The following is a 24,919-nucleotide window of genomic DNA, read 5'->3' as shown; positions in this document are numbered from 1 at the left end:
TCCCTTGGGGCAACCCATATTTTTCCGTCAGCGCACCCAGACTCGCATACGTCCCATCTACGAACAGATCTCTCAATTGTACTACCCCAGCTCTTTGCCATACTCCAAATCCCCCATCCATTCTCCCCGGAACAAACCGATGGTTATTTCTTATCGGGGACCGCACCAAGGCTCCCGCCTTTCCCCTACGCCGTCTCCACTGCCCCCAAATTTTCAATGTAGCCACCACCACCGGGCTTGTGGTGTATTTCTTCGGTGAGAATGGCAACGGTGCCGTCACCATTGCTTGTAGGCTAGTCCCCCTGCAGGACGCCCTCTCCAATCTCTTCCACGCCGCTCCCTCCCCTTCTCCCATCCACTTACACACCATTGAAACATTGGCGGCCCAGTAATAGTCGTTTAGGCTCGGTAGTGCCAACCCCCCCCTGTCCCTACTACGCTGCAAAAATCCCCTTCTCACTCTCGGGGTCTTCCCGGCCCACACAAAACTCATAATACTCTTCTCGATTCTCTTGAAAAAAGCCTTCGTGACCACCACCGGGAGGCACTGAAACACAAAAAGGAATCTCGGGAGGACCACCATTTTAACCACCTGCACCCTACCTGCCAGTGACAGGGACACCATGTCCCATCTCTTAAAGTCCTCCTCCATCTGTTCCACCAACCGCGTTAAATTAAGCCTGTGTAATGTACCCCAATTCTTGGCTATCTGGATCCCCAAGTACCGGAAGTCCCTTGTTACCTTCCTCAGCGGTAAATCCTCTATTTCCCTGCTCTGCTCCCCTGGATGCACCACGAACAACTCACTTTTCCCCATGTTCAATTTATACCCTGAAAAATCCCGAAACTCTCCAAGTATCCGCATTATCTCTGGCATCCCCTCCGCCGAGTCCGCCACATACAACAACAAATCATCCGCATACAGAGATACCCGGTGTTCTTCTCCTCCCCTGAGTACTCCCCTCCACTTCCTGGAACCCCTCAATGCTATGGCCAGGGGCTCAATCGCCAATGCAAACAATAACGGGGACAGAGGACATCCCTGCCTCGTCCCTCGATGGAGCCGAAAATAATCAGACCCCCGTCCATTCGTGACCACGCTCGCCATCGGGGCCCTATACAGCAACTGTACCCATCTGATATACCCATCTCCAAAGCCAAATCTCCTCAGCACCTCCCACAAATAATCCCACTCCACTCTATCAAATGCTTTCTCGGCATCCATCGCCACCACTATCTCCGCTTCCCCCTCTGGTGGGGGCATCTTCATTACCCCTAGCAGCCTCCGTATATTCGTGTTCAGCTGTCTCCCCTTCATAAACCCAGTTTGGCCCTCATGAACCACCCCCGGGACACAATCCTCTATCCTCGTTGCCATTACCTTGGCCAGAATCTTAGCATCCACATTCAGGAGGGAAATGGGCCTATAGGACCCGCATTGCAGCGGGTCTTTTTCCTTCTTTAGGAGGAGCGATATCGTTGCCTCTGACATAGTCGGGGGCAGCTGCCCCCTTTCCCTAGCCTCTTTAAAGGTTCTCATCAGTAGCGGGGCCAGCAAGTCCATATATTTCCTATAGAATTCCACTGGGAATCCATCTGGTCCCGGGGCCTTCCCCGCCTGCATGCTTCCAATCCCTTTCACTACTTCCTCCGTCTCAATCTGTACTCCCAGTCCCGCCCTCTCCTGCTCCTCCACCTTAGGAAATTCCAGCTAATCTAGAAAACACATCATTCTCTCCTTCCCTTCCGGGGGCTGAGCTTCATATAATCTTTCATAAAATGCCTTGAACACTCCGTTCACTCTCTCCGCTCCCTGCTCCATCTCTCCCTCCTCGTCTCTCACCCCCCCTATCTCCCTCGCTGCTCCCCTTTTCCTCAGTTGGTGGGCCAACCTGCTCGCCTTCTCCCCATATTCGTACTGTACACCCTGTGCCTTCCTCCATTGTGCCTCTGCATTACCCGTAGTCAACAAGTCAAATTCTTCAGGTAGCCTTTGCCTTTCCCTGTACAGTCCCTCCTCCGGTGCCTCCGCATATTGTCTGTGCACCCTCAAAAGTTCTTTCAACAACCGCTCCCTTTCCCTACCCTCCTGCTTTCCTTTATGTGCCCTGATAGATATCAGCTCCCCTCTAACCACAGCCTTCAACGCCTCCCAGACCACTCCCACCTGAACCTCCCCATTGTCATTGAGTTCCAAGTACCTTTCAATACACCCCCTCACCCTTAAACACACCCCCTCATCTGCCAATAATTCCATGTCCATTCTCCAGGGTGTGTGCTGTTCTTTTTCCTCCCCTATCTCCAGGTCCACCCAATGTGGAGCGTGGTCCGAAATAACTATCACCGTGTACTCCATCCCCGTCACCTTCGGGATCAGTGCCCTTCCCAAAACAAAAAAGTCTATCCGTGAATAGACTTTGTGGACATAGGAGAAAAACAAAAACTCCTTACTCCTAGGTCTACTAAATCTCCAGGGGTCTACTCCTCCCATCTGCCACATAAAGTCCTTGAGCACCCTAGCTGCAGCTGGCCTCCTTCCGGTCCTGGACCGCGATCTGTCCAGCCCTGGGTCCAGCACCGTATTAAAATCTCCACCCATTACCAACTTTCCCGTCTCTAGGTCCGGGATGCGTCCCAACATACGCCTCATAAAATTGGCATCATCCCAGTTCGGGGCATATACGTTCACTAAAACCACCGCCTCCCCTTGCAATCTGCCACTCACCATCACGTATCTGCCCCCACTATCCGCCACTATGGTCTTTGCCTCAAACATTACCCGCTTCCCCACTAATATAGCCACCCCCCTGTTTTTTGCGTCTAGCCCCGAATGAAACACCTGCCCCACCCATCCTTTGCGAAGTCTGACCTGGTCTATCAGTTTCAGATGCGTCTCCTGCAGCATAACCACATCTGCCTTAAGTTTTTTTAGGTGTGCAAGTACCCGTGCCCTCTTAATCGGCCCGTTCAGCCCTCTCACATTCCACGTGATCAGCCGGGTTGGGGGGCTCTTTACCCCCCCACCCCACTTGTCGACTAGCCATCTCCTTTTTCAATCCAGCTCCTCTCCCGGTTCCCACGTAGCCGTATCTCCCCCCAACGGCGCCCTCCCGCCCCGACCACCCCACCGCATACCAGCTCCCCCTTCTCCCCAGCAGCAGCAACCCAGTTCACCCCCCCCCCCCCCCCACCCCCCGCTAGATCCCTTCCTAGCGTAATTGCACCCCCCCATGTTGCTCCCAGAAGTCAGCAAACTCTGGCCGACCTCGGCTTCCCCCCCGTGACCTCGGCCCCCACTGTGCGAGGCCCCCTCCTTCCTGCTTCCCTGTTCCCGCCATGATTACCATAGCGCGGGAACAAAGCCCGCGCTTCCCATTTGGCCCCGCCCCCAATGGCCGCGCCCCCAACTCCCCATCCTCCCTCCCCTCCTCCCCCATGACATAGGGAAGAGAGAAAAGTTACAGGGTCGCAGGATTAACAACTTGGGAAATCATCTCTTCCCCCATTTCCCCCCCTTCACCCCACATAATCACCCCACCACTTTGTCCCAAACGTTCTTTTTCTAGCCCGCTTATTCCAATTTCTCCTCGACAATAAATGTCCACGCCTCTTCTGCCGTTTCAAAGTAGTGGTGTTTCCCTTGATGTGTGACCCACGGTCTTGCCGGTTGCAGCATTCCAAATTTAATCTTCCGTTTGTGCAGCACCGCCTTGGCCCGATTAAAGCTTGCCCTCCTTCTCGCCACCTCCGCACTCCAATCTTGATATACGCGGATCACCGTGTTCTCCCACCTACTGCTCCGGGTTTTCTTTGCCCATCTGAGGACCATCTCTCTGTCCTTATATCGGAGAAATCTCACCACTATGGCTCGAGGAATTTCTCCAGCCCTCGGTCTTCGCACCATAACTCGATAAGCTCCCTCCACCTTCAACGGGCCCGTCGGGGCCTCCGATCCCATTAACGAGTGAAGCATCGTGCTGACATATGCCCCGACGTCCGCCCCTTCTGCACCTTCGGGAAGACCAAGAATCCTTAAATTCTTCCTCCTCGCATTATTCTCCAGCACCTCCAGCCTTTCCACACACCTTTTATGTTGTGCCTCGTGTATCCCTGTCTTCACCACCAGGCCCTGTGTTTCATCCTCATTCTCAGCAGCCTTTGCCTTCACGACCCGAAGCTCCTGTTCCTGGGTCTTTTGCTCCTCCTTTAGCCCTTCAATCGCCTGTAATATCGGGGCCAACAGCTCCTTCTTCATCTCCTTTTTAAAACTGCCACCTTCCGACGCCATCTTGCTTTGTGCTTGCCTTCCTGGCCGCTGCTCTAGAGGATCCACCGCAATCCGGCCACTTTCCTCTCCTTTTTCCATCCGTGTCCAGGGGGAATTCCCTTCTGGTTTACCGCACAGTGTTTTTAGCCGTTAAAATTGCCGTTGGGGCTCCTATTAAGAGCCCAAAGGTCCGTTCCACTGGGAGCTGCCGAAACATGCGACTTAGCTGGTCATCGCCGCACCCGGAAGTCCTGACCCACTACTCTTAACGGTCTTTCCCTTTCTTTGATATTAGCATAATTGTTGCCTGTCTCATTGTCTCCGGCAGCTCCCCCTTCTCCAGTGCCTCGCTAAATGCCCCCAGTAGATGTGGTGCCAGCTCTGCTGCAAACTCCTTCTAAAATTTTACTGGGTAACTGTCCGACCCCGGGGCCTTCCCTGATTTCATCCCTCTTATGCTTTCCATCACCTTTCTCAACCTTAAAGGCTCCTCTAGCGCCTGCCCCTTATCCTCATCCAGCAGTGGGAATTCCAGCTCATCCAAAAACCGCCACATATCCCCTTCGCCACCCCAGGATCGGCCCTGTACAATTCCTCACAATACTTCCTAAACCCCTCATTTATCCTCCCCGGCTCTGACACGATCTCTCCGTTCCCTGTCTGTACCCTGAGGATTTTTCTGGACGTGGCCTGCCTATGTCGCTGATGGGCTAGCATGCAAATCGACTTCTCTCCATATTCATACTGCACCCCCCCCCTCGCCCTTCGTACCTGCCCAACTGCACTTCCAATCGAACTTCCCTGTAACTTCTTTCTCTTCGCCAATCCCTCCACGCTCGTGCCCCTCGAATACACTCTGTCCACCTCAACAGTCTCGCCCAATAATCGTTCGTACTCCTCTCTCATTTTCCAATCTACATGCGCCTTGAATGAGATCATCTCCCCGCGAACCAGAGCCTTCAATGTCTCCCAGAATGTGGCCGCCGAAACCTCCCCATTTTGGTTCAACTCCATGCAGTCCTTAATCACCGACCACACCTTATCGCAGAACCCCCATGTCCGCTAACAGCCCTGAGTCTAGCCTCCATCCTGGCCTCTGTCCTGCCTTGAGTTAAGTCGTACTCCCAGCTAGTGCAGAGCGTGGTCAGGGATTACATTTCCGCGTACTCTGCCTCCACCAACACTTCACTGCTCACCACAAACAAAAGTGCGAGAAGGAGTACTCCCTCTCCTCAGGGTTCCTAAAGCTCCACGGATCCACATACCCATCCTTTCTATAAACCCTCCCAGCTTCTTCACCATCCGCAGCCTTCCCATTGCCCTGGGGCTCGACCTGTCCACCCTCGGCTTCAACACACAATTGAAGTCCCCACCCATATCAAATGATGTGTGGACAGGTCCGAATCGCTCCCAGCAGTCCTCCTCATGAACCCTGCATTGCCCCAAGTCGGTGCAAAAACATTCACCAGAACCACCAGCATCCACTCCAACACCCTGCTCACCATCACGTATCTCCCACCCAGGTCCAGCAGTTCTTTGGCACTTACAAACCCTGTCTTTTTACTCAAAGGAATGCCCCCCCCCCTCTCCGTGAATTTGAGTCAAACCCGAGTGAAATACCTGACCTACCCATCCCTTTCTCAGCATAACCAGATCCTTCACCCAGATCTTCTGCAGACAGACCACACCCATCTTGAAACTTCCCAGGTGCGCAAAGACCCGAGATCTCTTTACCGGCCCATTCAGTCCCCGCACGTTCCATGTAATGAGCCTTACTGGAGGCTTGCGTCTCCACTCCCCTCTACTGTCTGCCATCCTCCCCAACCGATTCTGACCCCTTTAATTTCACCCTAAACCAGGCCCATCCTAGATGCCCCCCTTCTCCATCTATGACCACACCTCTCCTCCAACCCTGCCACGTTGCATCCCACCCCCAACCCCACCTCAGCGAGCATGGCAGCTCCTGCCTGAAGGCTCTTCCTATCTACCCCTCCATCCCTCTCCCACCCTTTTCTCCTTGATTTGTGTAAGCGGCTCCCTGTGGACCTCCCCCTCCCCACCCAAACAAAGAGACATCCAAAACCACACATCACTTTTGTCAAAAAATAAACACCACCACAGGTGGCAGGAGGGAGATGGGAGGTGGTAGTTGCCCTCTTACAAGCTTATTACCCCAGAACAAATAGTTATCACAATGAAATCCCTCCACCCTCCGACATCTACACTACCCGCGTTCTCTGAACTCCGTTGTGCCAACTCCTCCGTCTCCCAACAAAGTTCAGTTTCCCCCCTGTTTCTGCTCTTTGATAAAGTCATTGGCCTCCTCTGGGGTTTCAAAATAATACTCCCGGCCTTCAAAGTTCATCCATAGTTTTGCCGGGTACAGAATTGAACAGTGTCTACACATACTTCCAAGCCACATCTCTGTATTTTTTCTCACTTGAAATATACAGATCATCTGCTACAACTGATAAATGATTTTGAAAAATATTTTGCTGAACTCAAAATACAGTTGTTTGTCCGGGTGAAATAAACGTAAAACTGTCTTTTTAAAAAAGCAATAGCAGTCTCAATGTTTTGCCATAAATAGCTAAGTTATTTCCTTTCGAAAAGATGCAATTTGATATGAGTTCTTAGTTTACTCAATAGTTGACAAAGGTTTTGATATTTAATATTTTGAGAACTTCTGGACTGCTGGTAAAAAGAGGACCTGTAGTTTAATAGTTAGTGTCCCTGCCTCTGAACTAGAAACTCTGTATTCCAGTCCAGGAGTGGACAAGCGATGGAAGAAGCATTCATTATGTCATTCAACAGACTGGTAATCAGCACACTAATCCATCTAACTCTTTCCACTATTCCCCAAATTGAAAGAAGATGTTTGTGAAGATACAAATCAGAAAAACCACTGTCAAGGCCAGCATTTATTGCCCACCCTTTATAGCCATTGAGAAGGTGCTAGTCAGCACCTTGAACCACTGCAGCCCATCAGTGCCCATAGGGATGGAGTTGCTGGATTTTACCTTCGCGATAGCTAAGGAGCAGCAATATGGTTCCAAGTCAGGATGGCGTGTGTCTTGGAGGGGAACTTTAAGGTTGTGGAGTTCCCATGCATTGCTGCCCTTTTCCTTCTAGGTGGTAGAGGTCACAAATTTGGGTGGTGCTCGCAAATAAGCCTTGGTGATATGCTGCAATCTTCTCAGGCAGTCTCTCAGGATCGAATATGACTTACTTCCACTCTTATTCAGTAGGTTCTGAAATGGCTGATCTATCCAATGTGCAGTCTGCATACTCTATCTTGTGTTGGGCAGGTGGGACTTGAAGGGTTGGGTTGAAAGTTTGTGTGCTCCTCTGATGCTTTGGCTTTTTCACTGCACGTAACCAACAAAGTTTCTGTGTTTGTCTCTTCCTGAATGAACTTCCTCCATTTTGGTTGGTCACAGTCCAGGGTCTCCCATGAGGTCCGTGAGTATGTTTGACCTCTTCAAGGATGCTTTGAAGGCATCTCAATGTTTCTGCTGTCCCCTGGAAGTCTCCTGCTGCAACTGAGTTCCGAGTACATCAATTGCTTTGGGAGTCTCGTGTCAGACAAATGATCCTGGACCTTAAATACTATTCTTCAGCCAGCTGAAGGCTGAGCTGGCACATTGGAAGCAATTTTTTATTTTGTTGTCTGTCTTTGTTGAGAGTCCAATTTTCCAGGATCTTGCCAATGATCTGAATTCATGTTGTGCTGTGGGAGCTGGTTGGAAGAGGATGTTGGTGTTCTGAGCAGATTATGTCATTTGTATGGCTGACGCAAACTCCCAAAGCAACTGTTTGGAACTTGGTTGCGGCAAGAGACTCCCAGGAGAATAGTCAAAACGCTTTAGGGATATCCTCAAAGCATAAATAATATACAATCCAATTTTTCAAGACCCAAGGTAATGCTAATATTCTTTGAAATAAATCTTTGTACTTTGACTGTATCGGTGGTTGTGTATTAATTAATGTAGATTATCCCTACCACTTCTCCAGTTCCAAAAGCAGCCATTGCACTGAAACAGTAATGTTATTTTTAAATAGGAATGTAATCACTAAATCGGAAAAAGGAACTATTACTGAACGTCTTGGTTATGCTTCTGTTATTTTTAATGTAGCTAATATTGTGTTCTTAACCTGCAACTGAACGAGAAGTCTAATGAACGTTTTATGTCTTGGTTGCTTTTGTGCAAGTCAGAATAAGAACTTATAAACATATTATTTGCCGTTTGGAGCATGTAACTGGAAATTTGTATTTTTGTGTATCTCAATGCTTTAAAACTGCTGCTAATTTGACAAGTGTAAATGATAAAGCTGCTGCTAATTGTACAAGTGTAAATACTATGAAGTTATAAATTTTATGTTCTTCAAAATAGAAGGCATGTACACTTAGGATATAAGTGGGGCGATGCTTTGTCGAAGGGGCATAATTTAGCAAGGTTTATCATGTCTAAATGTTGCAAAAAGGCCATATATAGAAATCGAACTGAAGTTGAATTATCTTGTTCGATCCGTAGAAGTCATGTTAAAATTGCACAGTGCTTTGGTCTTGCCATGCCCACATAAATGTGATCGAAGGATTTCGTCTTTTTTGTGAAAATGGCACAGTTGACTGGCTGATTTAATGTTTAAAGTTATATGTGGATGGGACTGGATTGATAGAACCAGTTGGTTTCTCTTAGTTGAAGGATTGGGATTGTGGGACCACTGATACAAGATTAATTGAAAGATGTTTAGAACAGAGAAACAAAATATATTTACCGCCTGCCTAAAAATCTGGGGCAAAATTCTCCGACCCCCCCCTGCCGGGTCGGAGAATCGCCGGGGGCTAGCGTGAATCCCGCCCCCGCCGGTTGCCGAAGTCTCCGGCACCGGATATTTGGCGGGGGCGGGAATCGCGCCGCGCCGGTTGGCGGGACCCCCCACGCTCGATTCTCCGGCCCGGATGGGCCGAAGTCCCGCCGCTAAAATGCCTGTCCCGCCGGCGTAAATTAAATCACCTACCTTACCGGCGGGACAAGGCGGCGCGGGCGGGCTCAGGGGTCCTGGGGGGGTCACGGGGCGATCTGGCCCCGGGGGGGTGCCCCCACGGTGGCCTGGCCCGCGATCAGGGCCCACCGATCCGCGGGCGGGCCTGTGCCGTGGGGGCACTCTTTCCCTTCCGCCTCCGCCACGGTCTCCACCATGGCGGAGGCAGAAGAGACTCCCTCCACTGCGCATGCGCGGGAATACTGTCAGCGGCCGCTGACGCTCCCGCGCATGCGCCGCCCGGAGATGTCATTTCCGCGCCAGCTGGCGGGGCACCAAAGGCCTTTTCTGCCAGTTGGCGGGGCGGAAATTCGTCCGGCGCCGGCCTAGCCCCTCAATGTTGGGGCTCGGCCCCCAAAGATGCGGAGCATTCCGCACTTTTGGAGTGGCGCAATGCCCGTCTGATTTGCACCGTTTTGGGCGCCAGTCGGCGGACATCGCGCCGTTTCCGGAGAATTTCGCCCCTGATTCTGGACGCAATTTATAATTACTATACCAACGGGTGCAATGTTCACAAAACTTAATAAAGTTATCTATTTTATGCTCATACTGAATAATACATTTTCCATGTGTTCAGTATTTTATTTCTCCTACAATACTTATTGTGTCTTTTTGCAGCTTTCTGAAGAGGAGAAGATTCAACGATACAGTGTCCTTTCTGAGCTGTATGACCTGATAGGTTTTCATCGTAAAGCTACCTTCTTCAAACGTGTAGCTGCAATGCAATGTGTGACACCTTCAATTGCTGACCCTGGATGGAGAGCTTGCTATAAGCTGTTGTTAGAAACACTACCTGGATGCAGCTTGTCATTGGATCCCCAAGACTTCAGCAAAGGTCAAATTTGTTTTCCAATTTGAGCAAAGTTTTGGCAAAGTACAGCCTATGTTTCCAAACTGGTCAAATCATTGTGAATAAGAGCAGGAATAGGCCACGTAGCCCATTGAATCTGCCCCACCATTTAATAAGATCATGGCTGATCTTATTGTGGCCTTAACTCCGCTTTCCTGTCTGTTCCACATAAACCCTTGACTCCCTTACCAATCAAAATACTGTCTAACTCAGCCTTGAATATATTCAATGACCCAACCTCCACTGCTCTATGGGATAGAGAATTCCAAAGATTAACAACTCAGAGAAGAAATACCTGCTCATCTCTGCTTTAAAAGAGAGACCCTTTATTTTTAAACTGTTCTTAGATCTAGATTCCCCCATGTGAAGAATCATCCTCTTCGCATCGACTGTCAAGCCCCCTCAGAATCTTGTATGTTTCAATAAGATCACCTCTCATTCAACTCCTGTGAGTCTTGGCTCAACCTTTCCTCATAAGACAACCTCTTGATCCCATGAATCAGCTTGTGAACCTTCTCTGAACTGCTTCCAATGCAACTAAACATTTCCTTTAAGTAAGATCAATATTGTGCACAGTACTCCAGATGTTGTCTCACCAATGTCCTGAATGGTTGCAGTAAGACTTTTCTACTCCATCTCCTTGCAATAAAAGCCAACATGCCATTTGTCTTCCTCATCACTTGCTGTACCTGCATGCTAACTATTTGTGATTCATGTACAAGGACACCCAGATCAACCTCTTGTGCAGCATTTTGCAATCTCTCTCCTTATATAACAATCGGCTTTACTGACAAAGTGGACCAGCTCACGTTTTCCTACGTTATCCTCCATCTGCCAAATATTTGCCCATTCACTTAACCGATCACTTTGCAGGCACTCTGTATTGTCCTCACAACTGGCTTTCCTCCCATCTCTAGCATCAGATTTGGTGACAATGCAGTTGGTCCATTCACTCAGATCATTAATATAGATCATGAATTGTTTAGGTCCCAGCACTGATCTTTATGATACTCCACTAGCTTAAGGTTGCCAACCTGAAAATTACCCATTTATCCCGACTGTGTTTCTTGTTAATTAGCCAATCCTCTATCAATGCTAATTTATCACCACCTTAGTGAGCTGTCATCATGTACAGTAACCTTTTATGTGGCACCTTATCGAATGCTCTTTTAAAATTCAAATGCTCAATTCAAAGAAACAATGTCTTCTCTTCTCATCTCTGTCTTAAATGGGTGACCTCTAATTTTTAGCAGTGACCCCGAGTTCTAGATTCCCCCAGAAGAGTAGAGAACTCACCTCTACATCGACCTTGTCAGGACCACCCAGGATCTTGTATATTTCAATGAAGTCACCCGTGACTCTTCAAAGTACATCTTCTCTAACTGCTTCTCATGCACTTACACCCTGCCTTAAATAAGGAAACCAATATTGTGTACACAACTCCTAGATGTGGTCTCACCAGTATACCTGGAGAACTGAAGCATAACCTTCCTATTTTTGGAATCAATTGCCCTTGCAAAAAATAAAAACATTCTATTAGCTTTCCTAATTACTTGCCATACCTGCATACTAGCCTTTTGTGGTTCATGCAAGAGGACACCAATGTCCCTCTGAATGTCAGAGGTTTGCAATCTCACCATTTACATAATCTGCTTTTTAAAATTCTTCCAGCAAATGGACAATTTTGTATTTGCCCACATTATTCTCCGTTTGCTAGATTTTAGCTCGCTCACTTAACCTATCTGTTCTGTCCTGATCACAAATATCGTCCCTATCTATCTTTGTATCATCAGCAAATTTAGCAACTGTACCTTTGATTCCTTCATCCAAATCATTTTATGTATTTTAAAATTTTTCCAATTAAGAGGCAATTTAGTGTGGCCAATGCTCCCTCCCTACACGTCTTTGGGTTGTGGGGGTGAGACCCACTCAGATACTGGGAGAATGTGCAAACGCCACATGGAGAGTGACCTGGGGCCGGGATCGAACCTGGGTCCTCGGTGCCGTGAGGCAGCAGTGCTAACCACTGCACCACTGTGCCACCTGTCATTCATACAAATGGTAAACATTTGAGGGCCTGTGCTGATCCCCGTGACACACTACTAGTTACATCCTGCCAACATCCTGTCTACTCCCTGTCTCTTGTTAGCTAGCCAATCTTCTATCCATTCAAATATGTTGCTCCCCCTACACCATGACCTTGATTTTCTGCAATAACCTTTAATTTCCAGAAGGCATTTGATAAGGTGCCATGTCGTTTACCTTTACCCACAGTACATGTATGGCACAGCCTCACCGACTACATCCTACCCCAGGCAGAAGTGAAGAAGGCGCTGGACGAACTGTACACTGTTATAAACAGCTACGAAGCAGAATACCCGGAAGCCTTGTTCATCGTGGCCGGGGGCTTCAACAAGGCCAAGCTCAAGAGTGTACTGCCAAAATTCCACCAGAAAATCTCCTGTCCTACCAGGGCCAACAATACTCTTGACCACTGCTACTGAAAAATCAAGGGCGCCTACCGTTCCATCCCCCGACCGCACTTTGGAAAATCAGACCATAAGACCGTGCTCCAGCATACAAGCAAAAACTCAAGTGGGAGAATCCAGCTGAGAAGGTCTTGCAACGCTGGTCCGAGGAAACAGAAGAGCTCCTACATGACTCCTTAGAGCCAGTGGACTGGTCCATATTTAAGAACTCGATGACCAACTTAAATGAGTATGCCACCACCATCACGGATTTCATCAGCAAATGTGTGGATGACTGCGTACGTATGTTCCCTAACCGGAAACCATGGCTCAGTCGCGAGATTGACTCCCTACTGAAGGACAGATCTGAGGCGTTCAAGTCAGGCGACCCTGACCTATACAAGAAATCCAGGTACGACCTCCGTATAGCCATCCAGGATGCCAAGAGAGAATATCAGACCAAGTTAGAGTCACAGACTAATGTTGCAGACTTGCGGCGGTTGTGGCAAGGCATAAACAACAAAACGGACTCCAAAGCGAAGCCGAGCAGTATCTCCAGCAGCAGCGCACCCCTCCCCGATGAACCCAATGCATTCTATGCTCAGTTCGAGCAGAAAACCAACGATCCGCTGTCGAGTGCCCCAGCAGCCGATAACCCACCCATACCCATCATCACAGCTTCCAAAGTCAGATCGGCCTTCCTGAAAGTGAACCCTCTGAATGCGACGGGTCCAGACGGGATCCCTGGTGGTGCACTCGGAGCCTGTGCGGACCAGCTGGCAGAGGTGTTCGCAGACATATTTAACCTGTCCCTAATTCGCTCCGAGGTTACCACCTGCTTCAAGAAGACCACAAGCATACCAGTGCCAAAGAAGAACCATGCAACGTGCCTCCATGACTATCATCTAATGGCCCTGGCTTCAGTCGTAATGAAGTGCTTCAAGAGGTTGGTCATGAAACGCATCACCCCCATACTTCCAGAACGCCTTGATCCACTGCAATTCGCATACCGCCGCAACTGGTCCACAGCAGACGCCATCTCCCTGGCTCTACACTCATCCCTAGAGCATCTCGATAACAACAAGTACTCTGACATCAGACTCCTATTTATTGACTACAGCTCCGCCTTCAACACCATAATCCCAGCCAAACTCATATCAAAGATCCAAAACTTAGGACTTGGCTCCTCACTCTGCGACGTTCTGACCCACAGACCACAACCGGTAAGAATAAACAACAACACCTCCTCCACAATAGTCATCAATTCTGGGGCCCCGTGAGGATGCACACTTAGCCCCCTACTGTACTCCCTGTACACACACGACTGCGTGACAAAATTTGGTTCCAACTCCATCTACAAGTTTGCTGATAATACGACCATAATGGGCCGGATCTCAAATATCGACGAGTCCGAATACAGGAGGGAGATAGAGAACCTAGTTGAGTGGTGCAGCGACAACAATCTATCCCTCAATGCCAGCAAAACTAAAGAGCTGGCCATTGACTTCAAAAAGCAAAGTACAGTACACCCCTGTTAGCATCAACAGGGCGGAGGTGGAGATGGTTAGCAGCTTCAAATTCCAAGGGGTACACATCTCCAAAAATGTGTCCTGATCCACCCATGTCGACGCTACCACCAAGAAAGCACAACAGGAAACTAAGGAAATTCGGCATGTCCACATTAACTCTTACCAACTTTTACAGATGCACCATAGAAAGCATCCTATCTGGCTGCCTCATAGCCTGGCATGGCAACTGCTCGGCCCAAGACCGCAAGAAACTTCAGAGAGTCGTGAACACAGCCGAGTCCATCACACAAACCTGCCTCCCATCCATTGACTCCATCTACACCTTCCACTGCTTGGGGAAAGAGGCAGCATAATCAAAGATCCCTCCCACCTGGCTTACTCACTCTTCCAACTTCGTCCATGGGGTAGGAGATGCAAAAGTCTGCGAGCACGAACAGACTCAAAAACAGCTTCTTCCCTGATGTTACCAGACTCCTAAACGACCCTCTTATGGACTGACCTGATTAACACTACACCCGTTTATGCTTCACCCGATGCCGGTGTTTATGTAGTTACATTGTGTACCTTGTGTTGCTCAATTCTGTATTTTCTTTTGTTTTCTTTTCGTGTAATTAATGATCTGTTGAGCTGCTCGCAGAAAATTACTTTTCACTGCACCTCGGTACACGTGACTATAAACAAAATCCAAATCCAAATGCGACTCCTTCAAAGAACTCCAATAAATTGGTGAAACATGATTTTCCTTTCACAAAACCATGTTAACTCTGCTTGATTGATGGGCACTACGGTGCCGCAGTGGTTAGCACTGCTGCCTCATGGCGTCGAGGTCCCAGGTTCGATCACGGCTCTGGGTCATTGTCCGTGTGGAGTTTGCACATTCTCCCCGTGTTTGCGTGGGTTTCGCCTCCACAACCCAAAGATGTGCAGTGTTGGTGGATTGGTCACGCTAAATTGCCCCTTAATTGGAAAAAATGAATTGGGTAATCTAAATTTAGAAAAAAAACCTCTGCCTGATTGGCTTGAATTTTTCAAAGTGCTGTGCCATAACAACTTTAATAATAACTTCCAACATTTTCCCTATGACAGATGGCTTGTAGTTTCCTGGTTTCTGTCTGGCTCTCTCTCTCTTTGAATATTGCTATCTTCTGATCTAATGCCACCTCTCCCAAATCTATGGAATTTTGGAAAACTAAAACCAACATATCAACTATCTCACTCGACACTTCTTTTAAGACCCTCGGGTGACATCCATAAGGACCCGGGGATTTGTCAGCCTGCAGCTCCAACAGTTTGCGAAGTACCACTGTCCTGGTGATTGGAAAGTTCCTGAGTTTCTACTTCCCTTCCAGTTTCTGATTGACTGCTATTTCTGGGATGTTATTTGTATCCTCTAAAGCGAAAACTGATGCAAAATACCTGTTGAGTTAATCTGCCATATCCTTATTTTCCATTATTAATTTCCCTGACTCACTTTTTATCGGACTAATGCTCACTTTGTTAACTCTTTTCTCTTTAAAATATCCCAAATTTACACCCATAAACAATAAACAACAAGCAGTAACGAATATAATGTCAGTTCCCATATCAACAAGAACAATCCTCCCACCAACCCCCAAACAACTGCCCGCATGTTAACAGGATCAGAACATATGAACGTGATCCCCCCAACGTTCACACACATCTTCTACCCCCTCAAAGAGCCGGCTCATCCTCGCCCTTATGAGGTGTGCTCTATATACCGCCTTCAGCTGTATCAGCACCAACCTTGTGCACTAGGTGGCGGCGTTCACTCTCCGGAGCACCTCGCACCAGAACCCTTCCTCCATACCTTCTCCCAAGTATTCCTCCCACTTTGCTTTGATCCCTTCCGGTGGTGACTTCACCTCTTCCAAAATAACCTCTTAAATCGCCGACACTACCCCCTTCTCCAGTCCCCCTGTCGTCAACACCTCCAGCAATGTGGAGGCTGACTCCACCGGGAAGCTCTCCATCTCCTTCCTGGCAAAATCTCGAACCTGCATGTATCTAAACATTTGCCCCTGCTCCAGCCCATACTTCGTTCCCAGCTCTTCAATCCTGCAAACTGACCCCTAAGAAACAAATCTTTTAGTGTCTTAATCCCCTTCTCCCCCCATTTCTGAAAATTTCCATCCCACTTCCCTGGCTCAAATCTGTGGTTTCCCCCGAATCGGCATTTCCCTTGACCCTGTCCCCAATCCGAAGTGTTGGCGAAACTGCCTCCAAACTCTCAATGAAGCTATTATTACCGGACTCCCTGAGTATTTCCCTGGGGCCATCGGGAACAGCGCAGTTGCTCGTGCCTTCAACCCCGACCTCCTACACAAACTCTCCTACATTTTGACCCACTGGGAATTGACCCCTCTGACCCAGCTCTGCACCTTCTCCACGTTTGCCGCCCAGTAATAATACATCAGGTTCGGAAGACCCAAATCCCCTGCCTGCCTTCCCCTCTGTCGTAGCACCTTTCTAACTCTGCCCACTTTCCCTCCCCATATGAACGAGGTAATCATTCCTTCAATTGCTCTAAAAAATGCCTTTGGCAGGAAAATAGGCGGGCACTGTAAAATAAACAGAAATCGCGGCAACACTTTCATTTTAACTGCCTGTACCCGGCCCGCCAGTGACCGAGGGAGACCATCGAACCTTGCCAGATCAGCTTTCAGTCTCCCCACCAAACCAGACATGTTGTACCGACGGAGCCCCCCCCCCCCAATCCTGAGCAACCAGCACCCCCCAGGTATCTAAAATGAGTCCCTGCCCTACGGAATGGCAGCCCCTCCAACCCTGCCCCTACCCCCAGCTGAGACACTACAAAATACTCACTCTTGTCTAGATTTAATTTGTACCCCGAGAAAGACCCAAACACCCGAAGCAGCTCCAATATTCCCCCGATTGACACACTCCATTCCGACACGTATAACAACAAGTCATCAGCATATAAGGACACCCTATGCTCTATCCCCCCCCCCCCCCCCCGCACTATCCCTTTCCATACCCCCAAACTTTTAACGCGATGGCCAACAGCTCAATCGCGAGTGCATACAGCAGGGGAGGGGGGGCGGGGGGGGACAGGACATCCCTGCCTAGTCCCACAGTGGAGAGAAAAGTGCCTCGAGCTGATGTTATTTGTGCGGACACTCGCTCTTGGATCCTTGTACAGTAGCTTTACCCAGTGCACAAATCGTGGAGCAATCCCAAATCGCTCCAGAACTGCCATCAAGTACCCCCATTCTAGCCGGTCAAACGCTTTCTCGGCATCCAATGCCACAACCACCTCTGTTTCCTTCCCCTCCGCCGGTGCCATAACAACGTTCAATATCCCCCTAACGTTCAAAAAGAGGTGCCTCCCTTTCACAAACCCCGCCTGATCTTCACCAATCACCTTCGGGAGTCCTTCTCCAGCCTACTTGCTAGTTCCTTCGCCAATACCTTTGCGTCCATGTTTTAAAGTGACCCACACGCCGTTGGATCCTTATCTTTTTTAAGCAACATGGAAATCGATGCCTACCCCAAAGTTTTTGGTAACACCCACTTCCCTATCGCCTCCTCAGACATCCCCACCATCAGAGGTGCCAGCTTATCCTTGAATTTTTTATAAGATTCCACCGGAAACCCATCCGGCCATGCCACTTTCCCCGACTGCATCCTCCCATGCCACCTTCCCCGACTGCATCCTCCCAATCGCATCTTTTATCTCCTGCTCCACTATCGCTCCTTCTAATGTAGCCCTGTCTCCCTCTCCTGACCGCAGGTACCCCAGCCCATGTAGAGATTCCTGCATCTCCCGGTCTCCACCAGGTGCCCCTGACCTGTACAACCTCTCATAGAATTCCGCAAAGACCTTGTTAATCTGATACGGAGCCACCACCAACCTCTCTGCCCAGTATCGCACCTGAACAATTTCCCTTGCCACTGCCTCCCTCCGAAGCTGACCCACTAATATATTTCCTCCGAAACTGACCCGCTAACATGGAGCCTTCTCACCATGCTTGTAAACTGCACCCCTTACTCGCCTCAGTTGGCACACCGCATTCCTGCAGATAGTCGGTCAAAGCTCGCCTGTAGTTCCTTCCTCTTTTCCAGCTTCGCTGGGTCCCCATCTTCTGCATAACTCATATCAACTCCAGCAGCTCATCTATTAGCCTCTCCCGCTCCAGCATCTCCTCTTTGTCCACCCTAGCCTTAAACGAGATCACCTCACCCTTCACCACCGGCTTTAGAGCCTCCCAGACAACTGCCTTCGACACCTCACCTGTACAGTTAAAACCTACATATTGCTCAATTGCTTTTTCAATTTTGTCACGGAACCCTTGGTCGCCCAACAGTCCCACATCTAATTTCCAACTCGGCCTCTGTACTACCCCCTTCTCCAGTACCATATCCACCCAATGCGGAGCATGATCTGATATTACAATTGCCGAGTACTCCGACCCCCTAACCCCAGCCAGCAAAGTCTTCCCCACCACAAAAAAGTCGATCCGCGAGTATACCTTATGGACCGCCGAGAAAAACGAGTACTCCCGCTCCCTCGGGTGCAGAAACCTCCAAGGGTCCGTTCCTCCCATTTCCACCATTAGCCCAGCCAACGCTTTCGTCCCCCCCCTGACGGGACCAGCGAGCGCGGCCGTGACCTGTCCAACCTTGGCTCCTGCACCAAGTCCCAGTCTCCCCCCACTATCAGTTGGTGTGTGTCCAAGTCAGGGATGGCCCCAAACACCTTCGCGAATCCTACATCATCCCAATTGGGACCATCTACACTTAGCAGCGCCACTAACCGTCTCTCCAGCGCCCCTGTCACAATCACTTATCTACCCTCCCTGTTCTGCAATCACATTCTCCATCTCGAACCATAATCTTGCTGACCATTACTGCTACCCCTCGAGCCCTTCTGTCAAATCCAGAGTGAAATACCTGACTAACCCAGCCCTTTTTAAGTCTCACCTGGTCCTTCACCCTCAAGTGAGTCTCCTGCAGCATTGCTATCAAACTTTTAAGATGTGCAAGCACACTTGACCTCTTGACTGGACATCTTAACTCCTTCTCGTTCCACGTGACTATCCTAACTGGGGGTCTCTCACCACCCCCACCCCTTATCCACCATCATCATACCACCGGGCCCTGCCCCATGAGCCTGACCCGCCCCATCCATTATTAACATTGAACCCCTTCCCCACCCCCCCTCCCAGAATCCCCCTGCACTTCCTCTCGAAAAAGTGTCCCCCAGTATTGATCCCTACCCCCCTCGGCCCATCGAAACCTGCTAACCAGGCTCCAATGTCCGCAGCCCTCCTCACACCTCACCTCCGTTCACTGGCCAACTCTAGTTAACTAGCGCGTGTAGCCCCCCCCCCCCCCCCCAAGGCATACCGTCCCCTCCCAACCAGTCCCAGAATTTTTTTTAAAAGGAACAACAATCCAACCCATACAATTTACTAAAATAACATATAACCGTCGCAACAAAGAATGCCAATCAACCCAAACAAAAACTTAAACTCTATAACAATGTGAAATCAAGTAAATTACAATACAGGTCAATGAAAAGAAAGTTATAGCATTTATACATTTTCCAGCTCCCCAATCACAGTCCACAGTCTCTCTTCCAGCTCTGCTCTTCATGTCTGTCCCAAGCCTCTGCCTTCACGAACGCCTCAGCCGCCTCCACAAAATAAAAATCTTTGCCGATGTATGTCACCCTCAGCTTCACCGGGTATTCCATACCAAATCGCAACCCCCCTTGTTGTACAGTGTCGCCTTTACTCTGCCGAACGCCGCTCGTCTCTTTGTCAACTCCACCGTCAAGTCCTGGTAATTCTGAACTCTAGCACCATCCCACTGCACCTCGTGCTTCTGCTTCGCCCAGCTTAACACCTTCTCCTTCATGTGGTGTTTATAGAAGCAGATAATTACTGCGTTTGCAGCTCATTTACTTTGGGCTTCAGCCTTGACGACCAATGAGCTCGGTCCAGCTCATACCGGGAGAGATTCTCACTCTCCCCCATCAACTCCGCCAGCATCTTAGCGAAGTATTTTGTTGGCCTGGAGCCCTATGTTCCTTCGGGCAAATCCGCAATTCTCAAATTGTGCCGCCTCGAGCGGTTCTCCAAGTCCTGTAGCTTTGCTCGGAGTTCTCTGTTGACCTCCACCACTCTCCGCAGCTCGTCCCCCATCGAGGTGTGCTGGTCACTGTGCTGCGACACGGCCTCCTTCACTTCCTTCATCTTCTCGCCTGGCTCTCTCACCTCGGCCAATATCTTTGCCACAGCAACCCTCACCGGGGCGATTGCCTCCTCCACCTATGACTTCAGTGCGACCGGCATCTCCTTCCTCAATGCCTCGATGTGCCTCGCAAACTGATTTTCCAGGTCCACAGCCATCGCCTCGGTCATCTTTTCTGCCGTAAGCAGTGCAGCCCCACTATGGGGTCCGGAATCCGCCATCTGGTTAGCGCTTTTGCTGGTCCTCTCAGTCGACGGCGAACCCACGTTTCCTCCCTTCACAGCTGTTTTTTGCATCCTTTAATGACGTATTATTTTTCTTTCTCTTTCTTCAACCTTAAAAAAATTTTTTTTTTAAATTTACTTGCCCCGGGACCGGCCTTCTGTTCGGCCCCGCCCTCGCCGCTCCAAATGCTGCGTGCCCTGGGACCGACGCCTCAGCTCCGGCTACCTGACACTCGTGCGGGGTTCCTCACTGGTTCTCAAACCGGCCCGGCTTGGCGCCTAGGATGGCCTCAAAGGCTGACAAAAATCGGGGGGGGGGGGGGGAGAGCGAAAAAACGAGGAAATCACCGAAAGCGTCGTAAACAGCGGACACCGGCAGGAGCTCCTCTCGATGCAGCTGACCCGCTCGCGAATGCCACCGGAAGTAGTCTATAGAAATTCTTACTCTCTGTCTTCATATTTCCAGCAACTTGCTCAGACTCTAATTTTTTACCCCCTGTTTAATTTTAGATTGGAAAATGCAACCTACACATATGGAAATGTTAGGGCAGTGAAGTTCTACATCTTCCTATAGCTATATTATGGATCTTGGCAGAAGTTAAAATTTGTATGCTGCAAACAAAATACTTAGTTTGTTTGAAATATGACTGTCAGTGTTTATTCCATGTTGCAGTGAAATGACAAAACATTAATGGATTTCAAAAAATTGTGAATATTTCAGCAGCAAGTAATGTTGCTGATCATACATATCCATCTGTTAAATCAGTTTCTTCTTAACTTTGTTTGTCTCTATATTTAGAGTTGACCATTTTATGCCTTTTCGCCAACGCTTGTGTTCACCTTTTGTGACATGCCTACGATCGTATAGTTTTTGTCAATTATGATCATATCTACTGTCATGGCTTCTCTCCCTTTTCCTGCATTGGCTGGTTTACCTCTCATTTCCTTGATGTTGGACAGCTTATGTGTCAATGAAGTGACACATTTAACTCTGGCTATTGGTGTCTGGAACCACTGCCAATCTGTCTTTTAAAAAAAAAATCACTCAGTTCTGAGTATTCTTGGGATTTACATCTAGTTAGGTCACGGTTGCATCTTATTAATGGTAACATGTTCTGTTTACGCAATTTTTCTTGGTTTTAAATAGCTTTAACTTGCTACCCATTCCTCAGCATTCACTTCATTTTAGCTTTGTTTAACCATCTTAATGCTGGTACTCCATTTTGAAAATACAGTTCCAGTAATTTACAACATGAAACCAAAAATCTATCTGCCTTTTTTACTGGCCATATTTATTTGTGCCTGCTGCCTTTGATGACTGGTGTAAGTGCCTATCAAGGTTCCTCTGAAACTCTACTTGATTTTACAATGTACAATTTAACATTAATTTCCTGACCCCATTCTTAGTTCCATTTTATGTCTCAACAATGGTCTTCAAAGTATAGTTGTTTTAATTTTAATTGTCAATTAAAATTGCAGGAGCCCACAAAGGCTGGCCAGCAGTGCAAATGCGTTTACTACATGAGCTTGTTTACGCTTCAAGACGAATGGGAAACCCTGCTCTTGCAGTTCGTCACCTATCCTTCCTGCTTCAAACCATGCTTGATTTCCTCTCTGATCAAGGTAGAATGCAGTAATGCATCACATTCCTCCTTTATGTCTGAGTTAGTCTTGAGCAGGTGTTTTGGGTGAAGCAATGCAGTTTAGAATGTCTGTCTGAGAAAAAAGTGTGCAGTTTTGTCTTATTTGACTAGCCTTTAAATCTAGCCACAATGCCCTAGGAGTTTTGAAGTCATATGCAGCCAGAATCCTGTACCGAGTTTAGCTAGATGCATATATTTTAATGCATTTATTTTGTTTGACTGTCTCCAGTGTTTGAGTGAGGGGGTCAACTGTTTTCAAACAGATGACCTAGTGGCCAGTTATTTTTAGGTGGGGTTGACTAGTCCAGGTCTTGAAAATCTGGTAAACTGTTTTCAGAATATTGAGCGAGTTGTAACTGTGTTTGAACCTTGCAATTGGTTTGCATTTCTCAAGAGAATATTCTCAGTCAACATCAGCTCCTGCAATAGTAACAAAAATTAACATTACTTTGCAGTCTTACATCATTTTTCTGATTAGGTTGGATGTATTTCTGTTGTAAATATGTGTGCATTATCATCAGGTAGTTATGAGCTTATTTATAGGAGCAGAGGAATTAGGAGTAGAAGCAGGAAATTCAGCCATTCGAGCTTGCTCTGCCATTCAGTCAGATTATGGCTGGTCTCCAACCACTCCCCTACCTGTTCCCCATATCCCTTTAAACCGTTTTTATGTTTGGTAAAATACATTTATTTCCTTTTTAAACTATTACTTGTCTGTAATACCTACTCAACCCATATTTATCTATGTGATTATTAATTCTATCCCAAATAATTGTTTCTCAAAGCTTGCTCAGCACTGATGTTGAACTTAGTTCTCTGTAATTACTGGGACTATTGTTATCTTTTTTGAAGAAGAGATTTCCAATTCTCGAGTCCCCCGAGTCACAAGAAGATTGGAAGATTATGGCCAGTGCCCCTGCAATTTCCATTCTGTATGTAAATATGGAATGAGAGCTATTTTGTTATTCAGAGTCTTGTGTTCTATAAGGTTAGAGTTAAAATAATGTAATTGGAAGTGCCGCTTATGGATTGAAGCACTTTTCTTTGACTGGATGCATTGATGAATTGGTGCTGTACGTATTCAGCATTCTTCGCATTCTTGCTGTTGCTTGTACCTCATTAATCCAGAAGTACTTGGTTATAAGATTTTAAATGCCCTACATAATCAACATTGCAAAGTTCCAATTCCGTAACTTCTTGATTGGGTAGTTAGCAGAGTGCTCAGTGAGAGTTAAGTAGTTCCCTTCGAATGATTAGAACAAGAAGTTGGAGTTTGCTGTCTGGAATTATTCTCCATCTTATAATGTAAGGTTACAGAGTGGTACTGAGAGATCCCATGGAACAGGCTTCGACCATGGCCATGGAAAAGTGTGTGATATAATTAAATCTCTCTTCAGGAAAGTGATTTTTTTGTTAGAATTCAGGTTAAGGACACAATGCTGTATGATTGCAAACAACTTTGGTATGGCTGCAGGTGAACTGCCTAAGTATTGTGGCAGAAATTGAGGTGCATCACTTACATTTACAGTTCATTTTTCACATGATTAATTTTATTATTTTGCATGGATTCACTCTGAGCAAGATTGTATAATTTGGAGTTTCTGTTGAGTGAAGAACCAAGTGATATGTTGTTTCCATTTGTTGGTGCTGTTTTGCAGAGAAGAAGGAAGTTTCTCAGAGTTTAGAGAACTACACAACCAAGTGCCCTGGTACAATGGAGATTATTGCACTTCCTGATGGTGTGAAATTACCTCCAGTCCCTCTTACTAAACTTCCAATAGTCAGGTAAGACTGCTTTTTACTGCAAAGAACAGAAGCTCACTAATAGCTAATTGTATCTCTTGTGTTCTTTTACAGTGTAAACATTTTCCTTCCTAGCTTCTTTTGCCTTTACTGATTGCTTAGACTGAGAAGTTTTTGCTGTGAACTTAACCTGAAGCACCCTAAAATATTTCATGTTAGCTGACTCATATAAGTTTAAAGCACAGCTAAAGTCAGGTTTTCAGATTTACTTCTTCCAAAGATAGAATTAGCCTTCAATATCACAAGGTAGTAATGAACAAGGAAGACCAGTTGTTCCAACTTCATTCATTCATCCATCCATTAATGCTAAAGCCCCACTTTGTGACATTCAATTGATCCTAAATTATCCCAGGGTTTTACCTGCACTACTCTAACTGGATGTTTATTTGATTTGTTGATGACTCTGAAGAATTATTTCCTATTTGAACCACTTTTCCCTTTTTGGTCTCCATGCTAGCTGATTTTTTATCCTGAGTTACTGGTTTGTATTGTTTTCAAAATGACCATAATCATGTCTTTTTCAACAATGCACCCTCCATCCTGCTATTCATGCAAACTGCCGTCTTTTCATCTTCAGCCTCCCTCTTTCATTCATGAAGACCCACCTTCTCAACCTTGACCCTTACCTGAGGTGTGGTGTTCCTCAGATTGAATGACCACCAGTCAGCTCTCCCCCTCAAAGGGGAAAGCAGCTAATGGTCATCTGGGACTATGGCGACTTCATCTCAAGTGCTTGAATGCATTATCACTTTTCAAATCTCTGCCCAACTTTCCTACAACTAGGAGGAATTTCTTATTTTGAGGGTGATTGAGCTTTGGAATTCTCTTCCGCAGATAGCAGTGGAGGCTGGG

The 24,919-nt window shown here is 47.7% G+C and overlaps 1 protein-coding gene across 6 annotated transcripts in view; it reads left to right on the top strand.

Moving 5' to 3' along the window:
* The window catches only part of trappc9 (trafficking protein particle complex subunit 9), a 1,142,468-nt gene that overhangs the window by 157,587 nt on the left and 959,962 nt on the right, over positions 1-24,919 (top strand). For all 6 annotated transcript variants that reach the window (XM_072467873.1, XM_072467875.1, XM_072467870.1 and 3 more), the window contains 3 exons: positions 9,932-10,148; positions 22,101-22,244; positions 23,923-24,049. In XM_072467873.1, the coding sequence (XP_072323974.1) occupies positions 9,932-10,148; positions 22,101-22,244; positions 23,923-24,049 (488 nt within the window). The remainder of the gene's footprint in view (positions 1-9,931; positions 10,149-22,100; positions 22,245-23,922; positions 24,050-24,919) is intronic.

Source organism: Scyliorhinus torazame, chromosome 11 (genome assembly GCF_047496885.1).
Source record: "Scyliorhinus torazame isolate Kashiwa2021f chromosome 11, sScyTor2.1, whole genome shotgun sequence".
NCBI lineage: Eukaryota > Metazoa > Chordata > Chondrichthyes > Carcharhiniformes > Scyliorhinidae > Scyliorhinus > Scyliorhinus torazame.
This window is presented reverse-complemented; position numbering and strand designations above follow the sequence as displayed.